The sequence below is a fragment of the Pteropus medius genome, unplaced genomic scaffold (genome assembly GCF_902729225.1).
Source record: "Pteropus medius unplaced genomic scaffold, Ma_sr-lr_union100, whole genome shotgun sequence".
NCBI classification, from domain to species: Eukaryota; Metazoa; Chordata; class Mammalia; order Chiroptera; family Pteropodidae; genus Pteropus; species Pteropus medius.
This window is the reverse complement of record NW_024351543.1, coordinates 11128779-11153348: the sequence shown is the minus strand read 5'-3', so window position 1 is coordinate 11153348 and position 24570 is coordinate 11128779. Positions and strand designations below refer to the sequence as shown.

Below are 24570 nucleotides of genomic sequence, written 5' to 3'. Positions count from 1 at the left end.
GTAAACTTTCAGAACCACCTTACCTTTTAAGAACTTGAAATCTATAGATAGATCTTTTCCTAACACATACACACAGAGGGAGAGAGGGAGAGAGAGAGAGACAGACAGAGACAAAAACAGAGAGACAGAGATAGAGACAGAGACAGAGACAGACAACTGGGCCCCAGTTCCCAGAGCTTCTGATTTAGCAGGTCTGGAGTGTGACCTGCTGATCTGCAGTTCCAGCATCTTCCCAGGTGATGTTGGTGATGCTGATGCGGGACCCGCATTTAGGAACCAGTGGTGTAGGAGACCAGGTGAGCCTAATATGGAGGGGTACTCTGCTCACTCCCACGTGGCTACTGCTGTTATCAACAGCAGCTGACATTTACTGAGCGCTTGCCTCAGGTTATCGCACAGTGGGTGAAGGGGCAGCAGATGGGCAGGGCTAGAATAGAAACTCGATTCATCTCCCGTCTTCCTTTGGTCGTCGGTGTGCGTGCGAGATTGAGAGGGAAGAAGAGACACGGACAGAAACCCAGCAGGGCGGGCAGAACACGCAGCTGCGGAGAGAGGGTTTAGGGTCGCCTTCTGACGGGAGCGCCCAGGGCGCGGCGGGGAGGTGCGGAGGCCAGAGACGCCTGGCGGGTCGCGGGCTCTCTCTGGCCCGGGGAGGTGCGTAAGGGGCTCGCGGCCCGCAGGGGGCGCTGTCGCGCCGCCCGGCCGCCCCGGCCGCCCACCCCGCGGGCGCGCCTCTTCGCAGTCCAGAGCCGCCCGGCTCGGGACCCGCTCGCTGGGAGCTCGCAGACTTCTCCGCGGGGCTGAGGACGCCGCCCGCTGCGGGCCGCCCCTGCGCTCGCCTTCCGCGGCCGCTCGGCCTACCGCCCCCGGCCTGGAGCCGCATCCCGCCCGCGTCCGAGCGCACAGCTCCGGCCCCCGGGAGTCTCCCGGCCGTCGCTGGACGCCGCGGCCCCGCCGCCCGCGCGCTGGGCGCCCTGCTCGCCGGGCACAGGGAGGGCGGCGGCCGGTGGGGATGGGCGGCCCGGCGGCGCGGAGGGGCGCCGGGGGGCTCCGCGTGCTGCTCCTGGCGCTGGTGGCCGTGGGGACCCCCGCGGGCGCCTACAACTTGGACCCGCAGCGCCCCGTGCGCTTCCAGGGTCCCGCCGGCTCCTTCTTCGGCTACGCGGTGCTGGAGCATTTCCACGACAACACGCGCTGGTGAGTGTCCTCGCGGCTCCCCGGCGCCCGCCCCGGTTCCCCGGTCGCCGCCGCCGCCGCCTTTCCGGCCTCCTCCAGGCCGCCGTCCCGAGGGGGCGATTTAAATGTCTCCGCTGAGTGCGGCTCGGCGGAGGAGGAAAGGCGGGGAGCAGGCAGGACGCCGATCCCTCGTCCCGCGGACGTCCCGGGTGGCGCCCAGAGTTGGAGAGGGCCGGGCCGGGCGCCTCCCTTGGGGGGTCACAGCCCGGAGAGTCAGGGCAGAACCGTTTTCGGCCTCCCGTCCAGACTCGGCTTAACTCTCTCAGTGGCCAAGTAACTTGGCTTCTCGGCCCCGAGGGTCCGCCGCCGGCCCGGCTAGCATCCCGACCGCCGCGGACAGGGCGCTCGAGATGCAGATCCCACAGTTTCGGGATGCTCTTGGTGACATCCCACCCGCGTCTCCCTGGCTTCAAGCCTCTCCCCGCGCCGCTGCGCCCAGGAAGCAGAGTAACCCCGGGATGTGAGGGGAATAGGCTGTGGGTGCACGTTGTTGGGGATTGGGAGGGAACGGGGGTCCCCGGAAGCCAAGTGGCTGGGACCGAGTGTCTGGGACCCGGAGGAACACATAACAAGCCAGAGGCTCCCTCTTTCCTTACAAGACCCTCTGTAGAAGCCAGCTGAGAGGGTCTGGGATGCAGTAGTGGACGATGGGCCAGGACCCCAAGTGACAGCCAGTGGGGTTGGGTTGTTGGGTCACTTTTGGGGTAGCCCGGGCTTCATTTCACATGGATCATCTGACCTGGAGACAAGTCTTAGAGAGATGTGGTTCTGTAGAGGTTAAGGAATCCAATTGTCCCCTAAGTGTCCCGCTAAGAATTCCAAGAGTCAGGAGCTCTCCCTGGTTAAGCACCATCAGCTAAGGAGCACAGAGCTGGAATGCGAAGCCCCAGAGAAGCACTGAGATGTTGGTCTCTCTTCTCCCCTGACAAGAAGGAATGAAGCAGCCACACAAGGGTCACCTCTTTCTCAAAGAGTTAGGTCTATTCAAGGTCATGTCCCAGTGGGGGCCCCGGTGACATTTATTGTGGTCACCAGTGTAACCTTAGGGGGTGCAGGCTGGGAGGGCAAGGTCAGTGATGTCTCAGCTCTTAGCCTGTATTTCTGTGGGAGAGTCACTGCTCTGAGTTGGACAGAGGCTGACAGAAAAAGGTAGGTTTGTAGATCAAGTCCTCATGAATTCTTGGAAAAGTGAGAACTCTGACCAGCCTGCTCATTAACAGTCATACTGTTTAAAGAGCTGCCTCCAAGAGAACCAGTTTTTAAAGTCCCTGTGTAGCTCCTATTGTACTTTATATCTCCCTCCTTACCATCTACCCCAGTTGCTGAGTTTAAGGCCAGACTTTTTCCCTGCACTTGCCAAATTCCCTTTATAAAGCGAAGCTGGCTGAACACCTTTCCACATCCTCCACTCAGAGTCCACTGGGGGCTTTGGATGTGGTTGAGAATGCAGCCTGAGCAGAAGCGGTGGGAGAACACATCCCAGAATCCCATGCTGGGCTCCTGGACTGTGTGCCCTTGGCAGGAAGCTTGTGGAGAGAGCCGTCAAAAATAGAAGGGTTTCTCAGGGCAGGGGGATCCTGAGGCGAGGTGGGCAGTGGCACTGGGGCATTGTGTGGGGTCTGCAGCTGTGCAAGCTCGTGATCTTCGAGCTCTTTAAGCTCTTTAACAGCTCAGCTTGGGGGAGAGCTGCCAGGGCCCTCTCACCTGGACTTGGATGAACCAGAGGTCAAAGCTGCCCCACCTGAGGAACAGTTGGGCAGTTGGGAAGAGCCAAGGGCAGATCTGACATGGGAAAAGAGTTGAGCCTGCTTTATTTTAAAACGGGGGTGGGGAAAAGCTTGGTGATGTGACTACATTTGACAAGTGCAGGAAAAGACAGTTTGGCTTTCAACTGGACACCCAGGTAAATGGCAGAGTGGAGGTGGAATTGGGCAGTAATGCTGGTGCCAGTGGAGATGTGGGACAGATTTTTCAGGGCTCAGTAGGAACCCATCTACAGCCAGGCTGCTGGTCTCCAAGTGCCCTCTCTGCTTCTGACACCGAGCGCACCGAGCACACTGCTCTTTGTGCTGGAGTGCTTGTGCCTGTAGTTTTTCAGGTACCAACTAATCTCTGCAGAAATCTTAAGCAATTTTGTTTCCTTTTTTTTTTTTCTACCTCACAGCCTTAATTTTATCTTAGTTTGGCTTAGCTCCTTGATTTCTGTCTTCTTGCTGCTTTTTTCAAGTATTTTTCTCCCCATCCTTTTTCTCTCCTCTCCCTTCCCCCCAGTATTCATTCTCTTAGACCTTGAATGTTATTCTCTGCTGATCGTGCTGCCCAGTCTTGGTAAGCTGTGGCCTTTGAAGCAAGAAACTTCCAGCATCTCCTCTTTCCACCTTTTTCTTTTCTGGACTTATCATTAGCAGTTGGACTTACTATGAGGCTAATGAAACTTCTGCCAAAGGCCTCTCTGGCCCCTACCATTTTATACTCATAATTCTGTATTAATTTTCTTAAAGATAGTCACCCTAAATTTATAAGATTTAGACCCTGTGGATTTTGGATTCACCCACGGTCTGTACTTTAAGTTTCCACTCTGTGGTTGGTTGATTGACTTAGTAACTGATTGTTGGTCTCTTCCTGGGCCCTGGGCCCTGCTTGAGGACATATAGATTATTCCCAATTATTCATGATGATAAACAACGTCGGGGGTAAACATCCTTGTAACTAAAGCTTTGTGGACATCCTTAATTATTTCCTTCAAAGAAACTCCTGAGCTTAGAATTGCTGGGTCAGAGAGGAGGGAGGTTTTAAGGTGTTTTCTATGCATTTCCAAAGTACCAGGGATGCTAAAGTGTGTACTTTAGAGAACTGCATTAACTTATTTGGTCATTGGAGTTTTGGAATAATTTTTCCAAAGGGCTGCTCCAGTGCAAAGGACCAAAGCAGCCTACACGATGGGGACTTAAAAAAGATCACACATAGTCAAAATGGGTGAGGGAGGTAAGTGATAGACATGAAAAGGAAAAGTAATATATGGAAACTATGGAAGGAAAAGAAGGCAAATGTTACTTAAGCCTTGTGTCTGGTGTCTTTCTCCGTGAGAGGAAATTGCTCTTTAGCTTCTTAATTAGATATTAGTGGTTTAATAAGTTTGCTTCATGCTAATTAAACACCTTCTTACAGGTGAAAAGATTTGTTGTATGTAAGGTAAGGGAGGGAGAAGAATGCTGGAGGAGCAGGGATGGAGCTCAGGCACGGAGGGCAGCCGGGGCATGTCACAGACATGCACGTGCTCGGTCAGGGCCCTCTCTCCAAGCGTTTGGCTTGAGTGGTCCCTCTGTTGCCATGCTCTAGGCAGTGTGTGTTGTCCCTGTGGTCGGGTGGACCAGAATATCCTGGGCAGTGTTACAGATGTTATGAGTATCAGTTCGGATTCAAACATGCACATGATTCAGTTTCCTCCTTTACAGTGACACCCAGAGAGTGTGTGCTTGCCTAGGCACAGCTTCCTCTCCTGTACCTCCCACCCTCCTCACCCCTGGGTCTTCTTGCATCCTTTGAACAAGAGCAGTAGGTGCCGGGGACACGAACAAAGCCGATTTCTGTCCCCTTAGACGTGGATCAGTTCCTCAGCTGCAGGGCAGACAACTGTAACACCCTGTGATATAAATAAATGCCACCGGCTGGCATCCAGCCCCCAGAATGGGTTTCCTTCACACCCCTCTTCTCCTCCTCTCTGCCCCAGACACCCTGGAGTCTGGGGCGGTTGGGTGCACTGGCTTCCTTTCTGGTGACGTGCTTCCTGCCCCATCTCCTGGCTGTGCTCGGGCACAGAGCAAGTGCTTAAAAACAGAAGATGTGCTCGGCTTTTTGCTTTGTTAAGGTTGTCAGAGCATCATTCACTGAGGAATAGCAGGCAGTTCAGAGCCAAGGAGAACGGAATATCCTCACTTTGCATTAAGGTTGAGAATTAAAAAAAACAAGCTAGACGGCTTTGCCATAGTGCCAATACAGTTGCTACTAGCCAGATATATTGCTATTTAAAGCAAAATGAATGCCAACCACATAAAATTAAGAATTCAGTTCCTTGGTCGTACTAGCCACATTTCAAGTGTTTAATAGCCACACGTGACCAGAGGCTACTGTTTGGGATAGCACACAGAACATCTTCATCATCATAGAAAGTTCTGGATGATACTGGTTTAGACCAATGACTGAAGTCTTAAAGGAATAGGCAAAGATCAAAAGGCGACATGAGAAAAAGAAAAATCAATCCTTGTTGTATCTGAGTATTAGAACTGAATCAGAGGTGCTTAACTCTAAAATTTAGAGTGGGCTACCAGTCGTAATAAAAATAAATAATAAATAAATAAATAAATTTTAGCGTGGGCAGCCGGAGAGGCTGAATTCTTTTTTCATTCATCAAACGTTGGAGTGCCTGCTCTGTGCTCAGGAGTAGGGATTCAAGAATGAAAAATCCACTCACTCTGATGAGTGAGAAGATCATGGGATTCTAGTCTTGCATCTCAGGCAAAATATGAGATATGGCTCCGATGGGGGAGACGCTTATCCTTGGGCAGGCACAGGTGTTCAAGGGGCAGGGTAGAGACCCCTGTGGAGGTAAAATCTTTAAAAGGGAGACCTTGTAGATCATGGGACTTGCTGCCCCCCAGATCTTTGTGAGGAGAGACCAAAAAGTGGCATGAAAGCTGCCTTCTCATAACCGCTGGGGTGGACGTTTTTGCTGAGTTCTTTTGCCCCGTGCTGGCGCTCAGGCAGGGGTGTATTCTCTACTTCCCCATCTTGATTTTCTGGAAGTGGCATTTTCAGATCTCGTTCCTGGTTCTCCCTGGAGCTGCAGAGCCTGCTTTCTCAAGCTCTCAGGAAGGGACAGCACGTGCATGAGGCCCAAGTTCTAAGGAGACCCAGAAAGCCTCTCCTGGGGTTTCTGAGGAATCAGTCTGAAGATCTGGAGACACGGGTGAGGCTGCTGTTTCCTGAGCTAGTGCTGAACTCTGGCTGGGGCAGAGACAGCTTTGCTGCCCAGGGGACAACCTTCCAGGGCAAGAAGACAGATTCTTTTCAGCCAGTTACTCACAGCCCTGAGTGTGAGGGTGTGAAGGGCCGGGTTCCAGCCAGTTCTGATTCCCCAGTGACCTGCTGCTGGTCAGGAAACAGTCTCTTTCTGATAACTCCTACTGTGACTTGTCTGGGGAAAATGTTTTCACACTTATTAAAAGAAGCCATGGTGTTCTCAAAAATCATGTGCTTTCTGGGGAGTAGCATGTTAGAAATTCAAATGAATGATTCTATCAGGTAGTATTTGCTGGGCATCTATACGAGGTCAAATGTTTTCACAGGGACAATAGTTTTTAATTGAATTTTTGAGACAACCTGGTGAGTGGTTTTCATTTTGCCAGCCAGAAAACTGCGGCTTACAGATTTACACATGTTGCCCAAGGCCCACCCAGCCTCAGTGGTCAATGCACATTGACTGGGGACTTGAGTCACTTAGTGTCCTCTGGGAAGCAGATGCTAAGGCAACGATAGGAATTACTGGTGAGGGGACAGGGGTGGGTAAGGCCTGTGAAAGAACAAGGGGGAGGAAACAGGACTGGGCAGGGAGAGCCTCAGACTGCAGTGCAGATCTGATCACAGTCACTGGCTGTGGCTGCCCTGGCCGCAGCTTGTTTGCCGTGGCCATAATGAAGGGGCTGCATCTGGAGGCTGTCAGCTGACTGTGCACTTGCAGCTGAACTCCATGAGGTGACACACCTCCATGGCTGCCCTGGAGCCCATCACGTGTGAGTGGCTGTGCTAGGAAGGTGTGAGACAGGCCCCTCAGCCTGCATTTGTAGGTGGGATCATCTGTGCCTTTGCTCATCCCACGATGTCAGCACAGCGAGTATTAACATTCTGGACCATTAGAATTGGCCCCGATGCAGATTCCAGGACAGTCTCGCTGCCAGCTGATCTCAGAAAAGTGGCAGGTGAGGGATGGAGGAGGAAGACCATCTCACCTTAACCTTGAGCCATGGAGCAGTTGGATGAGCTCTCAACTACACCTCATCCCAGGTACCTCGTGAACATGAATCCTTAAACCAAGCAGATTTGGTGACTAACCAAAGCAGAATAAAGTGTTTTCGCATAACCTTCCTTTTTTTTTTTTTTTTTTTTTTAGAAGCCCTTAGGAGGGCAGCGATCAAGATTGGGAAAAATCCTAGAATCTTTGAAACCACAGGAGGCTAACTTAATCCTAATTTCTGTTTTTTTTTTTTTTTTTTTTTTTGGGAAAACAAAAAGGACTTCTGTTGTGAATTTAAATTCATAGCAGCAGCAACAGTAGCTCAGCACTAGATTATTGAGTACTTAGACACATCGAGTACTACTCTACATGCCTTATGTGTGTTAGCTCATTTAATGTTCCCTGCAATCATTTCAGCTCACTTTCATTTTAGCCCCAATCACTAAGGGGAAAGTCAAGGCATGGAAGCCCAAGGGACACGGCAAGAGAGTGGCAGAGCTAGGACTTGTGATGTCGCCTCTCTAGAGTCTGAGCGTCTCTCTCTTGAGGTTCTGTCCTGCCTGCTCTGCTCTGTACATTTTGGAATTGCAGTGGTGGTGGCTTCCCCGGAACACCTTTTGGGGAGGCTAATTCATGCCCCACTGGCTACCTATGGTGGGAACTGGGGTTCTGCCCAGAGATGCTTGATCACTGAGTAAACAGGGATCCGATGATTCTGCCAGGGACTTTTGTTAAGTCCGTCTGATGTTACGATGGAAGTGCCCTAGGAAAGATGGAGCATTCTGGAATATTCCAATGACTAGTGGCTGGTGTTAGGATTCGCCCCTGGATCTGTAACATTGTTAAACCTACACAGAGTCAGACTTTCCACACCAGTGGCCAACAATATGTGAGCAAGGATTATTCGAGTCTCCCCAAATCGGAATATAAAAACATGAAACCGATTTCCATCTTGTCTCATCCCTTGGTGTGTTTAAGCTCAGGTGGCCTCTCCCACCCCTTCCTGACTGTCTAGTGTTAAAACGCTGCAGTGTGCACAGATCCCAGAGCAAAGTTGGCCTTGTGCAAAAGGCAGGATGGCAGAGAGTCTCGGTGCCCCTTTTCCACCCGGGCAGATCCTAGAGAGTGTCTTGTATAGAGGGTGCATGTTCCAGACTTGGGGGTGGGGTTCTTCCTGGCTCTGCCTTCGTTGTGGTCTGATGCCCCAGCAACAATCAAATCTGCGGTTTCTGGGCTGTAAAAGGGGGCCTGCCAAGAGGGTGGGCTTCAGTGTCAGGCCTGCCTCCAACCTGACGTAGCCCCCATTAGGAGCTGTGTGATCTTGGCAAGTTACTTCGGCTGTTCGAGCTGCGTTCCTGCCTCTATAAAAGAGTGATGAGGGTTGCTTCATGTTTTGGGGGCATTAAATGAGACGATGTCTGCAAAGTCTGAAACACGACATGCAGCTCATAGTAAACCCCTGATAAATACTAGTAATTTCTATTGTTACTCTGATCTGACTTTTGAAACTATTGGTTTTCTTTATCCTGACTTTAGATGCTAAGTAAGAGTTTGCTTTCAATGCATTTGTTGATTCATTCATTCATCAAAATTTGAGTGTCAGTACTCAATACAGAAATGAATGAGATAGTCTCACATAAGACACACTCTTCATTACATGTGGTCTCTAAACTTATGGTCACATTCTATACACATTTGCATTTTTGTGTATCATTTACATACTGTATGCTTCCCAAATGGGTCTCAAATGGCTGCTTTAATAGGAGACTCCAAATCCTAGAGTTTTGTATGCCTCTTCTTTCTCTATTAGCAAGTGGGAGGCCACTCTGTTATGGGGTGCACTGGCCCCCATCCTAGGCTCCAGATAAGTCTAGGAAGTAGGTTTACAGTTCCAAGGTAACGTGGTGGTAAAAGTTTTAGGAAAAAATATAATAAGCAAATGTAAATGTATTGACCTGTTTTTCTTGGAGATGAAAATTATTATGAGGAATCAAGAGGAAGACGTCAAGGCTTTTACTCAGATCTCCCAGAGGTCTGTAACTTGCTCTGTCTCTTGGATTTTAATGTTTACTTGATGCCCTCAGGTGGGGAAGGACAATGTAGGTCCTTTGGCCATGCTTCTTTCTCTAGCAGCCTCCTCTCAGTGCATCTGCCAAGACTCGAGCCCCTGGCCAGGGCCTGTGAGGCCCCTTCACTCCCTGACAAGGCAAGCAGGGGGCTGATGCCTCTCCAAGGGGGGACCCTGCCTGTGCCTCTGCTCTTCCCAGCTGGGCATGGTGCTCCACCTGTTTCATTCTCTGAATCAGCACTTTCTGGGATGGATTGTACCCCTCTCCCTCCTTATGCTCCAGCCTAGGGTTCCCAGAGGAAAAATAATTGTTGCCAGCCTTTTCTGAGTACTTACTCTGTGCTCACAGTCACCCTGATGCAGTGGGGCTGCTGCTACAGAGGCTTAGAAGCCATGTCCAAGGTTACCCAGCAAGTAGATTGCAGAATTGTGATTTGAACCCAGCTGGGCTTGTCGTGATGCTTCTCTGATTATTCTCAGAGTCAGCTCTACTGCCCTCCTGTCCCTCATCTCATCAAGCCCCTGTCCAAGGTATCAGGCTCCTAAAGAGGAAGAAAAAGTGCCCCGATGCTTCTTCTAGGAGTACTTCTGTCTACTCCTGGCCTTGGCAGATGAAAGATCCTACTCCATTCTCGAAAGTCAGGCCATCTTGGGTGCGTGCCGCTCCCCCACCCCCAACTCTTTGTCATTTCCTTTTGTGCCTCATTGCTGCCCTGGCAGAGGGACTCTGCATTTGCATTTGTTTCAGAGTTAAAAGAGAGCTTGGGGACTTGCCCTCCTCTCATGCAGCTGGAGAGGGGCCCGGCAGACCCTTCAGGGTGTTTTGACCACCCTACCCTGCCTTTCTCATGCCCTTGGATCCTGTGGTCCTGGTTGGCAATGAGATTCCTTTGTGGGAAAGCAAGGCGATCAGGTAGGTAGAGGAGCAGTAGCAACAGTTCTCAGCTGTAGAGTTAGATAATTCGGATGGACCCAGGAGCAATCAGTGGGCGATGGAGGTACCACGGCCTAGTTCTCTTCGGGGGCGGCATGCCCTGGCTGGATGGTGTATCTGTTTTCCATTACTGTAGTATTGCTGCATGACGAACATTCTCCGTGGCTTACACCAATCACCATTTATTAGCTCATGATTCTGTGGTTGGCCGTTTAGGCTGCGTTCAGCTGGGTGGTTCTTTTCTCAGCTGGGCGCATCCGTTGTCAGCTTCTGGGTTGGCTTGGTCTACGATAGCTTCAGCTGGGATGGTGCGTCTCTGCTCCACGTGTCTTTTCATCCTCCAGCCTGGGCTTGTGGACATCACGGGGAAGGGCGCCGAGAGCAATCAGAAGTGTGCTTAGTCTCTTGACGCTTAGGCTGGGACGTCAAACCACGCTCCTTCTGTTGGCCAATGCAAGTTATAGCACCAGCGCACATTCAGGAGGATGGGAAACAGACTCCATTTCTTCATGGAAGAAGCTGCAAAGTCACATTGAAAAGGGCATGGACGCAGGGAGGGAGGAGAATTGTGGCTACTTTTGCAGTCGATTACTAGTGGTAACAATGTCCTAGCCATTCCTGGATTTCTGCAGTCTCAAATGACGATCTGAATAAGTTTCTGCCTGGCACACCTGGAAAGGGCCTGAAGTTCTAAGGATCCGTGAACTCCTGGGGGTGCTGCCAAGAGGTGGAACTGGAATGAATTGGGTGCCAAGGTTTTTGGCCCAGCATGCTAACGTTTCTTTGAGCACCATGCTAGGTGCTTTATGAACATTATCTTGTTTACACCTTACGAGAGCCCTTATTAGGTACATTTTTATTCCTTCTATTTTACAGAGGAAGAAAACTGAGGCTCAGAGTGGTTAAGCAACTTGTCTGAGGTCACACAGTGGTAGAGGCAGAATTTAAACCCTATGACCCCTGTGCTTCACACACTTCACCCTGGTAACTTGCCTTTGAAGCTCAGAATTCAGGTGGTGCTACTGGTTTAAAACACTGAAAAGCAGTATTCATTGCTTAACAATCTGCAGCCTCAGATTCCCCAAATGTGAAAAGAGGTGCCTCTGAGGGCTTTCGGGTGCCTCACTTTCAGTTGGCCCCAGGGGGTCTCCTCCCTCTGGGAGCGAGTGGTCCCATAGGTCAGAGGTGGCTCTCCCTCTGCTCAAGTCTCGGCTACTCTTTGCCCACTGGGGATTGTGGAGCGATGCCTGGGGTTTCCGCGTTGTGCGGTGAACACACAGTGGTTGGATTCCACTCCTGTAACTGACACGTGGGTCCTTGGAGAAGCTTTGGCTTTGGGATCAAATGCATGAAAGCAAACCTAATGGGTTTAAGGTTTTGAATCCCCAGTTGCTGTCTGGGATCTGGCTGTAATTTCCCTCGAGGCAGCACTCCTGTGGCATTTGTGGCAAGGGAGGGAGCCTTTGAGACACCCGGGGGAAGCAGCTGTGGCTCAGCCCGGCTCTGCCACTTTCTCTCCAGGGAATTGACCTGCAGTTTGCCCTCAGGATGTGAGGGATGGGTTCAGAATCAGATGGGTGGCTGGACTGGAGCCTTTGTAGCCAGCTTGACCACACACAGGCCAAGCAGGGAAGTGGCCGTGTTGGAAAAGCAGAGGGCATATAAACTGCCACCATAGGAAATTTGGGGGGACTGGAAAGAGCATGCCCTTGGACACTGACGCCTTGGGTTGGGATCTGGCACTGCCACTTACCAGCGGTGTAAAATGCACACAAGAAGCTGCCTGACAGGGCTGCCTTGAGCAAGAAGTCAGACAACCCCTGAACATAGCTGGTGCTGGCAGGTGAGCAGATGGCCCCACATTTCCAAATAGGTGTGTGAACCGCTGGTCCAGAGAGGCAAACCTCTGGGCAACACCACACCAGCAATGTAAATGTTCTCGAAAAGCAAGAATGTGGTGGAAACTCAGCCTGACGAGGAGAAAGCCACCTTTCTGTTCCAAACCCCAGTCTGTCCTTCCGCACGACAGTGCTTCACGTCAGTGTTCTGGCCTGGGAGCCACCTGTGGAGCCTCAGGAGGGCTGCTTTCAGGCAGGTCACACATGTGACCTGAGGGGCCACTTGGTACCTGTTGGTTCCCTTTTCCTTCTGGCTGATGAATAGGGGAGTGAGCACTGCATTCAACTGCCAGGGTATGTGGTATCTTATCACACTGTGGGCAAGTCCCGTGACCTCCTCTGGCCCCATCTCCATCTGTAAAATGAGGATAACATTAGTGCCTGTAGGGTCGCTGTGAAGATTCAGTGTGATTCTACTCACTCCAAGTGCCCAATACATGCTGGTTGTCCTTGTAATTAGAACTCTAGAGTTCATGCGGGGACTCAAATGTCTTAGAGGTTTGAGTGTTTCTTTCACTGGGGATGGGATAGGAGAGCCTTGCTTCTCAAGGGTCATCTGTTAATATAGGCTCCAAGTGAACATGATTACTTGTAATCTGTGGGTGCTTACATGCTCGTTTTAGATTGTAAATCACCTGGAGAGTTTGTTAAAGTGTACATTCTAATTCAGTGGGCTGGGGATACAGCCTGAGATTCTACATTTCCATCAAGCTCCCAGGTTGTTCTCCATGCTGCTGGTGTGAGGACCACACCTAAAGTAGCAAGCAAAAGTCAGAATCAGCCTGATGATTCATTGATGGGCGCCTGTTGGGGGCAAGAGTTGGGCGACACTCAGGTCCTTTTATATGGCAACTGTACAGAGGAAAGAAACATCTTACTGTCTTGTCAAGAATGCCAGGGAAGATTTGGGGGAATGTTGGAAGTATCCGGGATGTCTCTTTATAACTCAGAGAATAATGAGAAAAAGCAGATGGCATCTCTTCAGTGGCTTGTCCTGAACTCTGGGCCATTACACGCTCTCTATCTCTTGGGATCAGCCTGGCAAACAGCCAGCTGAACTAACTACAGAGAAGACAAGCTCATCGGCTGGCCTGCGGCAGCAGCAGTCTTGCTGGCTGGCGGCCTAGGTAAAGAGCAGCACCAGGCGATGGAGGAAGCCATGATGCTCTGTAAACACAGAGATACAAGCCCGTTCTCCACCATGTCACCCCTGTGAGCGGCATGCACACGTGTGCACGCACACGCCCCCTTATCTCTTGCTTCATTTCCCATTGCACAGGATTTGGGAAAAACTTTCTCATCTGATCAGCTGATTAAGGGTTTGAACCAGAGGGTTCCTATCAGAGCTTGATCAGCCATTGTTGTTGGAGCCATTGAGTACCTTGGGCTGGGAAGGAAAAAGTAATTCAGCAGGTCCTTTCTCCACTTTAGATTTTGATATAAATTTTGCCCCTCTCAGTCGCAGTGCTGGTCTGGGAGAAGCAGTGCCTGGGATTCGTGCTCTCCAGGGTCCCTTCCTGCTTGGATAACCTGTGAATCTGGATCTGTAAATTTGGAGCAGTGGCACTTTCTGAAATGTCCAGGGTTCCAGTGCTATTTTGGGGGCTGCACGAGAGAAACAGCTTGCTGTTGTATGTGGTGAATTCTCCCCTTTGTTTAATTTCTGTAATTCTTACAAAATGAATTGCAAGTGGCATTTATTCACTGTGCTAATGTAAATTCGGAGTCGGTGGGAATTTTTAGACCCAGCCCTGTCCCACTGGGGTTGAGTGGAGGAGGCACTGTAGGTTGCCCGGCTCCTACAGGCCAACAATTAAAGGCGGTGGATAGTCCAGCTGTTTAGTGATGTCAAACGGCTAATTCTTCTCACCTGTGGAAACATAGCTGGCATTATGGAGAACAACCCTTGGCTTGCCCCAGTGGCGCTAAAGCTCAGCCTCAGGGGCAAGGGTGGGGAAATCGATCCCTTCATGTGCTTTTCTCCTCACTGGAGTTTCGTTTTGTGTGTCAGCATGCATTGGAGTTAGAGCCGCCAAGAGCTGGCCAAACTGGCCTTGTGTGAGTGACGGAGGTGGTGTGGTCTGTTTTGGAAAGTGCTTGCTGTGACTTCCGAAGGCCATGGATTCCAGCCCTGCCTCTGCGTGGAGTTCGCAGCTGTGGCCCCCCAGGGCGAGGCAGGAGGACCACGAGCTGCCCAGTGAGCACCTGGGAGGGCAGCTTCCCAGGGCGTTGCTGAGAGACCATGGGGCAGCTTCGGGGCCCTCACTATTGGGGGCCTGGCTGCTCTCACACCCCAGCAGGGTGTGATTGATACCTCACAGAATCAAATGCAGACTCTGCAGGACTGACCCTGAAGGAAATTCTCCAGTAAGAGGTGGATCTCCCTAGCTCCTTGTGTTCTCAGAGATCCTGCACCTTCTGAGTGTTGAGGAACTGGGCTTAGGGACAGTGGCTATTAGGATGGGACCCATATGCCTCCCTGTGAACCTGATAACATGCTTCTGAGCCACATTAGTGTGAGTGTCCCTTGTGATATCTGCCAGCCTTTATTAAAGGCCCATCTGAAGGTCTCCGAATAGATATCCACCCCTTTGCTGAGCCAGAGTGTTGGTGGGGGAGCAGCGTCACTCTGAGGCCAGGGTAGGGGTGAAGGGTCAGTGTCTAAGATCCCAGGATGAAGATGGTTTCAGGACAAAGTGAGGGGAGTCTGAGTCCTTTTTCAATATCCTTACGGAGACTGTCTGGGTCGTTCTAACCTCTACTAGATGCCTTCTTTATGGGTGCCTAATAGATAATGCTTCCTATTCCCGGGTAAGTGGAAATAATGTGCCTAATGCTTTTTGAGGTGAATCGTATCCCCTTCCCAGGCTCTAGAGAGATGGAACAGCTCATGTTCTCATTGAGCAGTGGCTTGGGATGTTCTACTCTTTGAACATCAATGTGGATTTTGTTTAAAGTCTCTTCGTACAAGTCTTTTCTCAAACAGCTCGTAGCTCAGCACAAGCCGTGCCTGACTGGTGCTGTTTAGGATTCTTTCCTATAGCTCTTTGGTTGACTGCTTTCTGGAAACAATGCATAAAACCGTAGGTCAGGGTTGTTTTTGTAACATCTGGAAGGGAACTCTCTGCTGGTCCTTCCGTGCTCTGCTCCCATACAGGTCCAAATGTATCTTTTCTGTCTTCTCGGGGTGTCTTGCTCTTTCCCTCCAGTGGGGAAGGGCCCCTGCTGGGGGTGGCCCATCCCCAAGGCAGCTTTCCAGTTCACGATGAAGGTTGTAGAGCTTCGTTCTTGCCCCTGTTTTTTATACGAACAATTCTGTTTCTGGTTTGTGTTGGGATAGAGGTTGTTTATAATTCTATACTAACCCCTCTTTCCTATCTCCCCGCAAATGAACGTGTTGTGGGGGGAGGAAAAAGGACACAGAAAAAAAATGGCGTCCTTACATTTCTCATTTTTCGTTCACTTATTTCTACTGAAGTGTAACACACATCCAGAAAAGTGCCCATATCCTATATACAATTTAATGAATCATCACAACTTTGTGTGAACACTGGTCAAGTCAAAAAATAGAACATCATACGCACCTACAGAAAGCCACCTCTCCTTAGTGTCAACCCCCTTTGCTGCTCCACTGAGGTAACCATCACAGTCCAATTTCAGCCGCTCTGAACTTTGGATAAATGGAATCAGATAGTGAATATGCTGTTGTCCCTGACGTTTTTTGCTCAGTGTTCCAGTTGCGAGATTTATCCATGTGATTGCAGTTGAACAGTGCTCATCGATTTTCATTGCTGTGTAGAATTCTATCGTATTTGTGTACCACAATTTGCTTCTCCGTTCTAGCATTGATAGTCCTTTGGGTTTCTTCATTTTGGGCCATTACATATTCAGCTGTGATCATTTTTGCACCCATCTCTTGGTAGGCCTATGCGGGCATTTCTGTTGAGTATGTTCCTAGAAATGGAATCGTTGAAATGATTGCGTTGTATGCCAACATGTCTGTAATGGTTTACACACCCACCCACAGTGTGTGAGGATTCCAGTGGCTCCACATCCTTGCCAGCATTTGGCATTTTTAGTCTTTTTGGTTTTAGCTTTCTAGTCGATGTGGAGTGATATCTCATTTGGATTTCTCTGATAACTAACGTAATTAAGTCCTTTTTCATAAGTTTGTTGGCCATTTGGTTATCGTCTTTTGTCAAGTATCTGTTCAAGTCTTTGGCCCATTCTATTGGATAGCTGCATTTTCCTCATTGATTTCTAGGCATTTTCTTTATAAATTTTGGCTAAGAATCCTTTGTTGACTATATGTGTTCTCAACCAAACTTAAGCTTTAAATGCGCCTGAAGAAAATCCAATGGGCTCTCTGTAGGAGGTGCCCCTGCCTGGCCCACTGGCCCAGAATGATGCTGGGGTCTGGTTTCCGGCAGGCATTCAGCCTGCCTATGGCCGGGCAAGGATTTAACCGTTGACTTCCTCTTTCCTGCTGCTGGCTCATGACCGAATGCCCTTTCTTCTTGATGTGCAGGGTCCTCGTGGGTGCACCAAAGGCAGATTCCAAATACAGCACTTCAGTGAAGTCCCCTGGGGCTGTGTTCAAGTGCCGCGTTCACACCAACCCTGACCGGAGATGCACCGAACTGGACATGGCTCGAGGTGGGTGGACATCACCATCAAGGTGGAAATGCATTCTTCACGCTCATACTTTTCCTTTTTTTCTTCTCGGGGTGGCCTGTTCATTCATCCAGTCCATCCATCTGTCCATCCTTCCTTCCATCCATCACATATTGAGTACCTATTACTTGCTAAGCACTGGGATACACTGGTGAACAAAACAAAGACCCTGCCATCCTGGGCCTTACAAATTAGTGGGTGAAAGAGACATCAGAACGAATGATTGAAGAAGACTAGGGGGGAGGGGAGTACTTGATCTGTTCTAATTGGAAAGATGCACAGTGGTTAGCTGGGCAGGTACGGGAGGCAGAACCTCCAAGTGGAGGGAAGTGTGTACCATTTTAAAGCACAGAGCGAGGTCACTGTAGCTGGAGTGGTGGGCAGGAGGGAGCGGAAGTGGAGGGAGTGGGCAGAGGGGTTGAGGATGGATCCCACAGGGCCCAGCAGGCTGGGGTAAGGTGTTCGGATATTATTCTATGAAGGGAGAGGCCATTAGAATCAGTTTTAGATTTTATATGTTAAGTAATGAAAGATGATCAGTGGAAGTTTTGAAAAACTCACTTTGGTCTAGTGGAAAATACATCGTCTTTGGAACCAGATCGGTGGGCCTGGGTTCAGAACCTTGTTCTGCCAGTTCCTAGTTGGGGCCTATTAGGAATGTCCCATAGCCTCTTTGGCCTCAGTTTCCTCAGTGGTAGGACTAAGATACCTACCTCACAGTATTACCTTGAGAAGGTTAAGTGAGATAGTAGAAGTGAACATTCAGAATTGTGCTTGGCACATAATAGGCACTCAGTTAGTATGAACTATTTTATTATAACGATTCAACTCCTTACTCTCTCCAAAGTCGTTTCCCATCAAGAGCTGCTAATTAATTTTTTTAAACAAAACGTCATGATTTTCTTTAGCAGAAATGTCCATGGCGTTCTCTAGTGCTACTCAAAATGGCTAGTTGGCGGACTGTTTATTATTGGTGCATAACAAATTAAGGAGCTTCAGAACATAAACCAATGCACCGCTTCCTTCATCATGGATATCTTGCTATGAAAAAAAATTTGGCGTATGTAGTGAAAAAAAATTGGCTTGAGTAAACAGCTTACGTAGTAATGGAGTTGATTTTACACTTTGTTGCAAGTTTTGTATTTCCTCCCCAGCTGGTAACAAAATTTGCCTGTAGAAAACCCTTTCAAAATCAGCCAGCAGGTTATCTTTTTTCAACCTATGTCTGTCTTTTCTCTTTTTCATCTAGGGAAGAATCGGGGCATGTCCTGTGGCAAGACCTGCCGAGAAGACCGGGATGATGAGTGGATGGGGGTGAGCCTTGCCCGGCAGCCCAAGGCTGATGGCCGAATTTTGGTAAGGCCTCATGGGAGTGTATGTGGAGGGGGTGGCACGCAAAATGAATGACTTTGATCTCTTAGGAAAGCCGGAGGGCATGGTGCCGAGGGCACGGCTTTGAGGTCGCCTATTCTGGACTACTGCTTGGACAAATCATTAACTTTTTTATTTTCTTCATCTGTCAAATGTTAATGTCTGTCACAGGGTAGCTGAGATGTGGTTACTGAAACAGAACAAATAAAATGTATAGGAAAAGGGCTTTGTAAATCTTGTTCATTACACAAATATTTCTGTTTGTGTCTTAAGTTGTATAATTTATATAAAACATACTGATCTTAAGATTACAATTTGGCTTTTGACAATTGTACACACATGTGTTACCACTCCCCATCGAGATATCAACTGTTTGTCATTCCAAAAAGTTCTTTCATATTCTTTTCTAGTAACAACTCCTACCCTGAGTCAACCGCTATTATGAATTGTGGTACCATGGGTTACTTTTGCTTTTTCTAGACCTTCATATAAATGGAATCCCATAGTATGTGCTCTTTTGTGTAAGGCCTCTTTCATTCACAGTCATACTTTTGAGATCAATCCATGTCGTGTGTATCAGTAATCCATTCCTCTTTATGCCTGCATGGTATTATATTTTAAGAAATACATGTTATTTTTAAATAGTCGTTTTTTGGCTCCCAAAATGCATATGTTGAATTCGACCCATTAGGTGCTTTGAGGGAGATGCACATAAAAAAGAAGTCTTTGCCCAGAGACTTGAGCTGCATCAACCAATAGGGTAGCCACCAGTTAAAATTTACATCAATCTAAATTAAAAATTCAGTTCTTCAGGCACATTCGCCACATCTTGATCAGTGGCCACATGTGGCTAGTGGCTACTGCATTGGACAGCACACAGAACATTTCTATCACTGCAGAAAGTTTTATTGGTTTCAACTGAAAAGGAGTTTCTAACTGTGTCAGAGGTTTTGTTTTGTCTATTTTTTCCTTTCTCTTTTACACTTTTCTATTGAGATGCAACACTAACATCTTAATATGCACAACTTCAAGTGAACAGCTTGGTGAATTTGTCATATATACACACTCATGCAACCCCATTGCCAACACCCCAGAATGTTCCCTTGTGTCCCTCCCCTCTGAGGTGACCAGTATCCTCACTTCATAGGCCTTTTCTTGCCATTGGTGTTTTTCTGGAAGCTGCATAAGATCAAGAAGGGAAAATAATACTAGCTGCCATTTATTGAGGCCACATGCTGTAAGGCTGGGGGTATTACGTATGTTTTATCCCAGGGGAAACAGAGTTTCCTGAAAGAATCTAGGCAAGATGTTTCTGTCCCTTCTCTGAGGAGCCCACTTTTGTGTTCTCTATGAAAGAGGCTGTTCATCTGAATTCTGCCTTAGCACAAATTAAGCATCTTCCCCTTGTCAGCCCCTTGTGGGGATGAAGGGAGCAGCTGGATGCTATCACCAGTGTCATGGGGCCTCCCTGCTGGAAACCACTGTAGGTCCTGTTCAGGGTCCCCAACCCTGTTGTTTGTCTTGGTCTAATCACTGTTGCAGGCTGCCCTGGACCCTCTCCAAGCCTCTACATTCCTCCAGACAGTGGCCTGACCCTGACTGGACAACTCGGCCCCAGGAGGGCCTGAATGCTTGTCTATCCTCCTATGGAGACGGGGGAAGAAGCCGATCCATTTAAAATCAGGGCAGCCTGAGGTCGAGATTCAGGACAGGGGAGGCGGTGTCCTGATGGCAGCACAACACACGATGCTCCAGAGAGCTGGGGGTCTACAGCCAGAGGTTGCTCCAGTGAAACGATTTCCTCTCCCCACGGAAGGATAACCTCTATGGGGCTGAGAGGTTGTTTCCAGGGGGTTCTGCATTACCGAAGTCAGTATCAGGAAGGGGCCATCTCTGGGACATGAACGGCAGGGGACGACTTAGCAAAGGAAGCCGTGAAGGCAGAGCTGGGGCATTTGTGGTAATGGTGCTATGATAATCCCACTGTAATTCATTGCATGCAGAGCTATTTTTTCTCATGTTTTACGCAGTCACTATGCCATCCATTCAGTAAGTGTGGGTGCTGGAGGAAGAGAGGGGCGTCCAACAGCCTCCATTTTCCCCATGGCTTTTTAAAAATTGTCAAAACAACAACATAAAATTTACCATCGTACCCATTTTTAAGTGTACAGTGCAGCGGTGTCAGCTGTAGGCACATTGTTGGATAACAGAGCTCTAGAACATTCATTTCGCAAAACAAGCTCTATGCCCATTTTCCAAGTCCCCGTTCCTCTGTCCCCCAGCCACTGGCGACTGCTAATCTCTTTCTTTTTGTAAGAGTTCGACTACTTTAGATACCTCATATAAGTGGAATCATGTAGTATTGTCTTTTTGTGACTGGCTTATTTCACTTAGCATAGTGTCCCCAAGGTTCATTTATAGCATAGCATTTAACAAGATTTCCTGCTCTTTTAGGGCTGAATAATATTTCAATGTATGTATATTCCACATTTTCTTGATCTATTTGTCCATTGATGGACACTCAGGTTGCTTCCACATCTTAACTATTGTGAGTAATGCTGATATGAACATATGTATGCAAATATCTCAGAATTCAGTATTCTGTTTTTCATTCTATTGTGTACACAGAAGTAGGATTGCTAAATACTTTGAAGAACTACCATGCTGTTTCCCACAGTGGCTTTATCATTTTACATTCCCACCAACGGTGCACAAAAAGATTCAGTTTCTTCACATCATCCTCATCACTTATTTTCTATTTTTTTTAATAGTAGCCCTCTTAATGAGTGTGAGATGATATCTCATTGTGGCTTTGATTTGCATTTCCCTAATGATTAGTGATATCGGGCATCTTTTCATGTGCTCGTTGACCATTTGTACACCTTCTTTGGAGAAATATCTGTTCGAGTCCTTTGCCTATTTTTACATTGGATTGTTTGGTTTTTGTTGTTGAGTTTTTCTTGCGTCTTTGTACGCATGCAGTCTTGCTAGAAAAGACTTGTCCTAAGTCCCCTCTGTTCCCACACTCCTCTGTCCTCTCTGATTTAGACTCTGCATTCTCCATGAAACCTACCATTGGTGACAGCGCTGTCTGGAACAAGCTTAGCATTTTTCGTGTTATTAGAAACTCAGCATTATGTGGGTACCTTATATGTATAATTTATTTTGGATGTATGTTTCCTTTTTTTTTTTTTTTATGGAAGCCACTAGGAAACGGAGACCAAATCAATCTTTCTCACTCAGTGCCTGGTGAAGATCTCTCTAAAGAGTGGTGTTTAAAAGTGCATTTGGATAATACAGGGGCAGAGAGCATCAACGTTAAAACTAAGAGAAACCGAATCGGTTACCATCTCTTTTCGGTGGCTGATTCTAAGTGGTCGATAGAAGCATGAGGCAAAATGTTGTGAAATAATGTTGTGAAATGCCCCTTAGAAGAGGTAGGTGACAACAAGATACAAGGAGTGGTGACCTGGTCATAGTTACATTTTGGAGGTCTCATTTCCATTTGCTTTTTAATGTCTCAGTTCTACCTGTCAGCTTCCTTGGAGGCAAGTATTTATCTTAAAAATGTAAAGATAGATTTTTATTCAAATGCATTTTGAGAACTCAGAAGGTACCTGGGGAGTGGGCATGAGACCCGTATCCCAAGGAACATAATATTGGATTCTAAGGTTGGGTTTGAAGAGGAAGAGCTGAGGTGGCTTTTTTTTCTTCTTCTTTTTTTTTGAAAGTGGTACCTGGTGCTGATTTCAAAGTAAAGAACAGATGAGGAATTTGAACGCTGTGATAGGGAGTCAAGTGTCTTAATGAAAAATGGCATTTTCTGGCCGATGGACCTAGCAACCAACTCTGGAAAGACCCAGGACATTGGGCTGACTGTGGCTTAGTATCTGCCAGTCTCGGCTCATAGGTGTTGTGGTACCTTCTAGTTTTTCCCCAGGGAACAGATGATACCCGGAGTGAATGCAGCATGGGGATGGGAGGCGAGCAAGCCCCTCCCTTCTCACCACTCGTCCTGCATCTCCAGTGTGCAGACGGTAGTTTAAGAAACGGGAAAAATCACTTTTTGCTATAACCACCCGACAACCCCAGCATAGGCACTGACTCGGGAGGGCAATTCAAAATGTTTAAGTCTGGTTTCCGCTTTGTATTAGTCTCCACGGGCTCAGATAACAAATAGGGCAAGTGTCTAGATTATGTCTGGGTGGAGGCAGTGCTATCTGGCTCCATCTCTTCGCTGTTTGCTTTCCCAGCATCAGGGCAGTCCCTATCTGTTCTCTGTGTCTCATCTGTCCATTTTTTTCAAAACCACAGGGTACATTTTTGCATTTACTTCAGTTACTTGGTTTCTTGATTTTTCTTTTTTAGTGAACTTTTTCTTGAGCTCTAACACATGCAGGAAAGTACACAAGTGATCTGTGTACACCTTGGTGAATTTTCATTTGGTGGACATTCTCAATGACTTTTCCAGCATCCCTCTGGAATGTCCAGCTCCTTTCCTGTGCCTCTGAGGCCCCTTCTTCTTCCCTTGGAGGGGTAGATGTCTTTGGGGGAGGATTTGTGGCATCAGTGGCCCCGGGGTGGACCTAAGGGCCTGGTTAAAGCTCTGGCCATCTGTGTATGGCAAATACATGTGTACCAGGGTGGGAGTGGGGACTTATGTGCCTTCGTGGCTGAGACATTTGGAGAAGCCCAGTACCTCCACCCCTTCCTAGGATGTGCTGTTTCTGTACCACAAAAAGCCCTTTGAAATAAATTGCTCATTTTCTCCTTTTTATTCTTTGGGGAGGAAAAAAACAATCCTTATAACTTGAAATAGGTTCAATCCTAAGATTTGGGGTGGCGCTAGTACCTCCTCCCCCCTTTTATGATTATTTGCAATCTGAGTTTGATCAAGTCTTGCTATTTCCAGAGAATGATCTTTTTCCTGTTCTTCCCTCTCTGCTCCCTTCCTCCCTCACAGCAGAGCTCATTTGGCGAGATTGATGGGGTTATTAATGCTTTGGAGACAGCCCTTAGGAATTTTTTTTTTTTTTTTAATGTAGGGGTCAGGCTGACATGGGTGTGTGTATATATAATGATAATCAGGGCTAAACGGTCTTTTTATAATTCACAGAGACTTTTCCTTGTTTTCCTACATGCATATTGCCTTTGACACTTTGATCTCTGACCTCACAGAATGCCTTAATTTTAGTTTAGTTTACTGTGAAACACAATATTTGGATCTCCTAGGGATCTTCTAAGATCATTCCTTAAACAGTTTATGGCACTAAAAAAAAAGGAGACAATAAACTAGACTTTAAATGCAGAAAGTCCTTCCTTATAAGAGTCAGCGTGCCCCACAATAAACATCCTCCTCCTCTTACGGTCTCTCTAACCCAGAAATACAATGAAACGGGGTAAGCCCCAGAAGCCAAGGGCTTTGCTGAATCCATAAACAAAAATATAACTGATTTACCAGCTAATTAGATGAAAAGTGGTTCAAGTTTGCAAGCCATCGGAATTAAATCAGAGCTACAACTTAAATCTAGAGGAATAGAATGACTTTCTACTTAGTGAGATACTCTTAGAGCCCCATGTCATATCCGTCCATGGGAAATGTGCCCTGACCACAAAACAGTACCAAGTGGGGAAGAGCGAGGGTGGTTTGCAGTAAAGAATAACAAGAAATTGTGTGACATAGTTTCATGTCCTAGGGCAAGAGGCAGTGTGTGGACAGGCTCGGTTTCCAACTTGTTCTGAGTACATCCTCTTTGCCTTTGGGCAGAGAGGCCTGGCCAAGGGTCCTGCTGGCAACTGGCCTGAGGGCTAAAGAGGAGAGCGACTGGCAAGCAGTGATTTTTTTGTAAAATGACCCGAAGGATAACCAGGCTCCAGACGAACCCCTCCCTTTCTCGGCAACCTGAGTGTCCCATTCGACCCCACTGTGTGACTCTCAAGGTGCCCATATGGAAACTGGGAATTCTAAAAACAACTCTACCCAGCTTCCAGGGTTGCAGAAGTCAGGCACGGACCCTAAAAATGACGAATGTTACGGCCCATAGTGTGTTTGAAGGAAATAAGCCAAGAAGTCAATATTTTAAAATGCAAGTTTAAGAAAATGCATCCATTGGCCAGAGCGAACCTTTAGCAGGAGTGAGTGGTGAGTGCCCACGAGAAGCGGGCTGGGTTGGCCAGAGCACATGCCCTCTGAGTAAGCAGGTCAGCTCCTCATCAGCCTGTGGGTATTCAGATGTGCAGACATACACACACCTGGAGTGGGCAGCTATGTCCCAGCGTGAGGCTTGGTGTGTTCTGTGGTGGGTGGGGAAGGTCTCTCAGTTTCTCCTCATGGGTTTGACATCAGCGCTGAGAGCCTGCTCTCAACTGCTGACCAGAG

General features: G+C 48.2%; 1 protein-coding gene across 1 annotated transcript in view; it reads left to right on the top strand.

Moving 5' to 3' along the window:
• The first annotated feature begins 973 nt into the window (after positions 1-973).
• ITGA9 (integrin subunit alpha 9) overlaps positions 974-24570 on the top strand; it is a 295468-nt gene continuing 271871 nt past the window's right edge. The window contains exons 1-3 of the mRNA XM_039843320.1: positions 974-1197; positions 16675-16802; positions 18070-18176. Coding sequence (XP_039699254.1) covers positions 1013-1197; positions 16675-16802; positions 18070-18176 — 420 coding nt within the window. The 5' untranslated portion in view covers positions 974-1012. The remainder of the gene's footprint in view (positions 1198-16674; positions 16803-18069; positions 18177-24570) is intronic.